The 7,595-nt window shown below is 50.7% G+C and overlaps 1 protein-coding gene across 2 annotated transcripts in view; it reads right to left on the minus strand.

The window, feature by feature from the left end:
- The window catches only part of Tmprss13 (transmembrane serine protease 13), a 29,368-nt gene extending 23,110 nt beyond the window's left edge, over positions 1-6,258 (minus strand). For both annotated transcript variants that reach the window (XM_052188457.1, XM_052188456.1), the window contains exon 1: positions 6,238-6,258. In XM_052188457.1, the coding sequence (XP_052044417.1) occupies positions 6,238-6,258 (21 nt within the window). The remainder of the gene's footprint in view (positions 1-6,237) is intronic.
- Between the last annotated feature and the right edge of the window lie 1,337 nt (positions 6,259-7,595).

Here is a 7,595-nt window from a genome sequence, read left to right on the forward strand (position 1 = left end):
AGGGCCGTCATTCAGCACCAGCCTTGACAGAGTCAGGACTCTATTATCAGAGCCAGAGGTGAAAGCTAGATAGCATAGGCCCCTCAGATATGTGCAGGAGGAGAGACCCTAGAATCCCAAAATCTGAATGAGAAATGCCACTTGAAGAGCGTTTGTGAGGAGGATGCCAGAAAGGAAGAACATTCCGAATGCCAGAGGACAGCAGCCTCTGAACTTTGACCCAGGCTTCACAGGACACTAGGAAGCACCTAATCTTCAGAGACCATGAGAATGCCAGAGCTCACGCCTCCCTCCCTCTTTATGCATTTCATGGCCGGCCACTCATCCCAGTTGGAAGAGTTTCCTGATGTCTAACCTACTACAGCTCTAACTCATTTCCTCCTCTCCATCCTTGGAAGGCAGCTGTGGAGATGAGACTCCATATGGAGACCTGACTTCACCCTGACAACAGGCGGGGCCCCAGGAAGGGAGGAGACTTCTTGTCCAAGTCCCTGGGAACTCAGGCAGAACCAGGGGACCAGAACGCAGGCATCTCAACCCCAGCCTTTGTCAATGATCACAACCTCCCAAAAAAGAACTCATGACTAAGTTCTTGCAGGGTCCTGTCCTTCCCACAGCCCCCTACAGATCAGAGGCTGTTCAAGCCACAAGGACAGGTATCTGTGACAAAGTCAGCACCCGGGTAACTTGAGCCATTTCCTACCATTACGATTCATTCCTTCTGTCCCCACCCTCATGGTCTCAAGAGTAACAATTACCCAAGGAACGAGCTGCATGCCAGCCACTTCTGATGCTCCTGACTGTGCCCGAGAAGCTCTGGGTGTGCTGTTCACAGCTTGTTGGACTTTCTAGAGGTTCTGGTGAATCATGGGAGCCAGGAGGGCAGAAAGCTAGACATGGCTGTGTATGGCTGTCTTTCTAGTGTTAAGGGTACTGAGACTCTGATCAGCCACAGACTTATAGAATCAGTGAGCTTCTGGTTCAAGGAGAGAATTTGTCTTAAAGCCATAAGGAGAACAGCAATAAAGGAAGGCACTGGACCTGCTGCTGTGACCTCCGCATGTTCATATACCTGTGTGCACTCACATGCATGCACCACACACACACACACACACATACACACACACACACATTTTCAAGCATCCCATACAGCTGAACAGGGAGGGGCTGAAGACTCTCAAGGGCCCCATTTCTAGACCTGGGCCCACTCTTCTTCAGTTCCCAGGGATGGATTCTTCACCCTCACGTGAATGGCACATTTTGTGATTTCTCTTACCTGGTGTGAGAGTAGGCATTAGTAAGCAGCCACAGAGTGTGTCTGCATAATTCTCCCGGGGTTTCCTGTGGCCAGCTAGCTGCTGCAGCAGGCTGAGCCCCTGGGCCTCTGCCCCATGTAAGAAAAGCCCTACACAAGCTTCTATGCTGGACTCAGAAAATGTCCAGTGGCCACTGCAGTGACAGCCCATCATCCTTGCTTAAGACAGGCTGCAGAAGCTCCCTCCTAGAGCTACTCCCTTATAAAGCCATCACTCTGGGGATGCCCTCAAGCAAAAGGATCTTGAAACCCCACTAATCCAAGCTTTCTTTCAGGAATGAATGGCCAAGGTGCAGAGGGGCCTCTGGATGTGCTCAAGACACCAGTTTGAGGCAGTCAGGTGGTCTAGTCATGTGATCTTATTCTTGTGCTGTACTCACGGTTACCTTCTTCCTTACACCTCTAGAGAGCAAGGCCAGACTTAGGCACCCTTCTTTCCCAGCAACCCTGAGTTTTAAGAACTCTCAAATGACCATCCATGGTCAGAGTCCAGCACTAATCCCCACTGGGAGCTATTGTTTTGTCTGTCTTTTTTTTTTTTCCTATATAGCCCAGGCCTAGAAGTTCTTGGGGAGATGGAGTAGGAGACAGGGGGAGGTTGTGATGGGGGAGCTCTGGCCCCACCCAGAGGACCAGACTGGCCTGGGACAAAGCCAGGCTTCCCTGTGCCCCTTAGGACACGGCTCTCCCTGCCCTCTTTCTTTAGCAAACCCCACAGACACAAGCCCTGCCAGGACACAGGTTGTTCTCCATCGCCTGCTCCCCAAACACAGGACTGGCTTCCCCAGGGACATGTAGCTCAGGGACCCCAAGTCAGTCCGAGCAGTAGACTCTGCGTGAAGCACAGGAGTGTGCTGCGCTCCTCACCAGCGTGAGTTAGGGGACAATCGTGTCCCTGTCCAGCTCTCAGCTCCTTCACACCTAAAATGAAGGGCTTGACAACTGTTTCCCAGGAGTTCCCATTAGGCATAAGGTCTCATGGAGAGAGAGCCATGCCCCCTACAATGGGGTTGAGCCCATTCCCCACCTCAGATAGAAATTCACATTTTTTTTATTATGCAATGGCCTCTACTCAATATTTCATTTGAATAAAAAATTGGCTGCTTGAAGAACTTGAAAATGACCACTTTAGGTGAGTATTTCACTTCCTTTAGCTTAAAAGGCCTCATTGCATGAAAGAGGCCGGGCAGTGAGTGGGAGCATTACATCATACCTCACTGTTCAGTTGATGGTTCGTTCGTTCATTCATTCATTCATTCATTCATTCATTCATTCATTTACCAACGACTTTAAAGAACATGGTGTATGGACTTGGCGAGAGGGCTCAAGGGGTAAAAGTGCTTGCCATGAAGGCTTGAAGATTTTATTTCAAATCCCCAGAACCCATGTATGGTGATGATGCACACCTGCAATCCCAGTGCTCCTGTAAAGGGGGGCAGAGACAGAATCCCTGGAAGGCATGAGCCAGGTAGCCTGAAGTATGTAAGAACAGCAAAACCAGGAGACTGTCTCAAGCAAGGGCCAACACTCAAGGGTATCCCCTGCCTTGCACAAAGCACTGTACACACACACACACACACACAGAGAGAGAGAGAGAGAGAGAGAGAGAGAGAGCATATAACGCTCATATACCACATACACACATAAAGATTAAAAACAAAAACTAAACTCTGAGTGCTCACCATTGCCAAGCAAGTGGTATTTCCTGCCTCTGTTTCCCTGCTAAGCCTGTCCTGTCTGCAGACACTGGGGTGATGGCAGCATAGCACCCAGGCCTAGTGAGTAGTCTGGGCTATGCTCTATGGAGGAGCCTCCGCGCAGGACTGCCAAGGCCTCTTGCTTGGAAGACAAGAGCAAGCTGGTGTTCTGCGGTGTTTTCCCACCTGTCCAGCTGCCAGGGTACAGTCCACCCCCGTTGTTGTTGGACCAGGAGGAAGCTGTGTTGCCAAAGCCAGACACTTAAGCTAAGTGGCCGTTGTTACATCAGCCAGCCTTCCCACCCAGCGCTGAGCTGGAGCCTGACATGAACTCCCACATATTCGCACTAAGTCACAGGGGCCAAGGCAGAGTGAGGTTCGGTGGGGTGTGCCAGGTGCCTGCTGAGCAGTTCCAGTGACAGCATGAAGCTGATGTTCCAGGTGAGGGGTGTGGCCCCACAGGACAAAGGCAAGCTGTTGGAGGTGCCTCCAGCTTGGGGCTGTGGAATGACAAGGGGTCCTGACACCTGTCTGCCATCTTGGGAACCTGGGCCGCCGCCTGGGGAGGGTACTCATGTTGGCCTACCCTGTGCCTCCCACATCCTCACATACAGCTAGCTGCAGGCAGGAAGTCCCAGCGTGAGCACATCTGTTTTCCAATGACCGGTGGGGCTAACTTCAGTCCTCTTAGAAGGCACAGCAGTTCCCCAAGCACAGAAAAGTGTGACCCACTTGGCAAAAGCACAGGATCTTCATGTTTGACAGGAGCAGTGCATATACCCAGCGGCACACACTGTGATCCGTATGGGTCCCGTGACCGCCATGGGAACAGTAAAGGATCTTTGGGGGTCATTTGTCCAAACAGCCAGTAGCATCCAAATGCCATCTTTGGCAGGTGGGGAGACTGAAGAGGAGCCAGCTGTAGACTCAGGATAGGGACGGGGACAAGAAAGCCACATGTCATGACGGTGGCTGCATCTCTGACATATCAGAGGACATTCTAAAGGAGCCTTAACACACAAAAGGCTCTGAGACTCCTGCACCAGACACTCCATTTTACAGATGAAGACACTAAAGGACAGGAAGTTAAAGTGGCCAGGTTCTGTCACTTTTACCTACCATAGCAAGCGACTCTTTCTTGGGTTGTTTTCCTGTTGTGTGCTCTTGCTACCTAGCCCAGGCTGGCCTGGGGTTAACTCTCCATCCTCCTGCCTCAATCTCCAGTACAGCTGGGATAGAAGGTAGGTACTAAGTCACCTCATCCAGCTCCGCTTTCCTTTTGAATACAGAAAAGCAGAGTGTCTTCTCCACTCCTTTAAAGAGCCTTCTGAAGGTCTGGCATGTCCTGCAGGAGCACCCGTAGCTCCAGCCCACTGGCCACCACGTCCTCTCTCTTTGTAGGAAGAACAAAACCCACACTGTATCTCTCTGCCATTGGGAAGCTCAACCTTTAACTTCTAGTGTCTTCTCTTTTTCTTTTCTTTTCCCTCCTCTTCCTCTTCTTCCTACCCCTTCTTTTGATACAGAATCTCACTATGTCCTGGAACTCACTATGTAGACCAGGCTGGCTCCCAAATCACAAAGATCTACCCGTTCCTTCCTCCTTAGTGCTGGAATTGAGGACATTCACCACCACACCTGGCTTCTCCAGCCCAATCTTATTTAATCTTAAAAAATCTGAGCCAGGTTGTGTGGTATGCGCTTTTAATCCCAGCACTCAGGAGGCAGAGGCAGGCAGATCTCTGAGTTTGGGGGCTAGCCTGTTCTACAGAAAAAGTTTCAGGACAGCCACAGCTACTCAGAGGAAACCCTGTCTTGAAAAAAAAAAAACGAAAGAAAGAAGATTAAAAAATCTGCTGTAGACAAGATTAGGGGGCAGCCATAGGCTCCCCGCTTTGCCCCTAGCACTATCTAGGGTTTCACCTGGACTCTTAGCTAATGGGACGGCTCAGCTCTCTCATTCCAAGAGAAGCTTATACCTTCCACAGTGATCCAGGACCTACCAGAACTTTGACACTTAACTCACACTTTTGCCCATGTCCTGCCCTTCCAGCCTCCTTCCACATTGGTCCCTAAACTCTGGGGAGGTGAGTTCCCCCGGTGGGCATCCCTTCTGTAACCCCACTCCAGGGCAGAGGCAAGCTCTCGGCCCATCTCCCACTTGGACTGATAGCTCAGTCCCCGTCTTGGGTCTGGGGACTAGCAAGTTCTTAAGGGAACTAGCCATGGCTGTGAGGGTGGTTCCCCCATGCTTCCTACAGAACGCCATTCCCCTGCCCCCACCCCATGCTCCCTTTTCTGCTTCCCATGGAGACATGAGCCAAAAGGACCAGAGCAGTGAGCAAAGACGTGTGGAGAGAAGTCTGGAATAATAGGAGAGATAACAGCGCCCTCGGCAGAAACATGCCCGGGTTCAGAGTGGACCACAAGCTAGGCACCGCCTAGAACACAGGATGGGCTGAGTTTCTTCAAACCCAGGACTTGTTGGACTTTCTAGAGTCTCAGAGTTCACTCTATCCATCGAGAACAGAGAAATGTGGAAAGGAGCAGAAAACAGGATCTAGGAGAGGTTAACAAGAGGGGCGGTACATTAAATAAAGCTTTGTGGATATCTGATGTGTGTACATGGCCCTTTTCAATACAGGACGACCCCATCGCTCTCTATCACCTCTAAAAACAGCAGAAGGAAGCCTGAGATATAGCAGAAGACACTGTGGTTAGGCATAAGGAAGCACTTCCTGTATACAGTAAGTCCCCTAGTAAGCAACCAATGAAAATCTTAAATGTACATTAAAAAAAAAAATCACATTTTCGGGAGGGTTTAGACATCTACCTAGGAGGTAATCCTTAAAGATGGGTTAAAATACCCTTAGGTTCTCAAACCAGCAAAAATGAATATAGATTAAATCTCAAACAGCAGAGCCAGATTACCAGGTAACGCCAGAGCTGTCTTTGCCACGGCACAGGCCACAGTCCTGTCCAGGCCTTAGTCACACAGCCCAGGGGTGCCTAATAACCAGACCCCATAATCTACTGGTTTCTCCTCCTCGGAGTTCCTTCGAGGGACTAAGATGAAGAAGCTGAGATCCCTGGATCCCAGGCAGTTTCCAGCTAGCCGAGACATTCTATGTTCCCTACACCCAGGGCAGGTCCTGGCAGCGCCCTGCCTGTCTCCAGCCTGTGCCTACTCAACCCTGGAAAAGCCCAGAGTGTCCGCACACTCACCCGGTGGCTGCCTCTGTCCATGGTGTCAGAGGATGCTCCTTCCAGGCTCAGCTGATGTCAAGAGGAGCATCCATGTTGACCCCCGTCCCCCAGCATGTGGGGAAAAGGCGGCTGAGGGCCGAGGCCGGCCCCCAGCAGATGGGGCGGGGAAGCTGGTGGGAAGTGTGAGGTAACTCAGGTATAAACAAGCCAGAACTCGCCGGACCTGTCCTTCAGCCCTATCCCAGTTACTCAGCTAATACCTGGGCTCTTGAAGCTGCCACCACGTGAGCTTCTGTGTGGGGTCCCCTTCGCCACCCCTCCCGGGGGGGGGGGTTCCAGACAGCATCTGAGATTATGGGAAGCTGTCTGAATGTGTAGACCTGAGCCCTCTGGGAAGATGCTGTCCTCAAAATGTGCTCATTTCTAAGTACCCGTGTCCAAATTCCAAGTCTTGGCACCAGATGGGCTTTTTTTTTTTCTGAAAATTCTTAACAACAACAAAAGAAATCAGATGGTTTTAAAATTATGCACATAATGAATTACCTCCATTGGCAGCAATAAAATATTATGAGCTATATCAAAGTCAATTAATATAAAACGTTTATGTATTTGAGTAGAAACCGGTCTGGCGAATATTAGGCTGATTCATGACCTCCTATCCTGTGCTCCATCCTGATCATTAGAGGAAAATGAAGCAGGAGAAGAGACACGTGCCCTAAACCAAAGTAGCCGTGCTCAGAATCGTGGGAGCAGAAGCTTTAGGTAGGCTCGGTGATAAAGCCCCAGGGTTGCTGGAACTCTGCTGAGAACCTTGGATTCCGCAGTTGGGTCTGTGCTCCCCCATGCATGAAGCCGTACTCAAATAAAATTCTCTTTGCCTCTTTTATGAATTCTTGGTTTATGCGCAATCCTAGACGCTCGACAGACCTAGACCTGGAACTGCGGTGCCAGCACTGATGGGGCTGGGGGCGCAGTCCAAACTCAGCAAACCAGTGGGGCAGTTCTGGCATGGGCAGTGGGAAGGAAGAAAGCAAGGCAGGAAGTGATGGGGAGGCTGAGAACGTCCTGACAATTAGGAGCAGTAACCAGGGATAACCACTAGGGTGAACTCTGAGGCTGGCTCTTGACCTTTTACATAACAGACATGGAAACTGCTCTGGATTGGGGTGTTCAGGGACATCTGAAACACAAAGGCTCTTGGGAAAACTCCTGGAAGACCCAGGCAGAGAGCCAAGGAATCTCTGACTTGGCCGCGTTACTTCACTGGCTGCTTTCCAAGACATCAGAACTCAGCCTTCGCTCACTTTCTCTTGCTGTCCACACTGTGGTCATCCAGCTCTGGGCACGGGCTGGCACTGTGTGCTGGATCCTCCTCC

The sequence above is a fragment of the Apodemus sylvaticus genome, chromosome 7, assembly GCF_947179515.1.
Source record: "Apodemus sylvaticus chromosome 7, mApoSyl1.1, whole genome shotgun sequence".
Taxonomy (NCBI): domain Eukaryota; kingdom Metazoa; phylum Chordata; class Mammalia; order Rodentia; family Muridae; genus Apodemus; species Apodemus sylvaticus.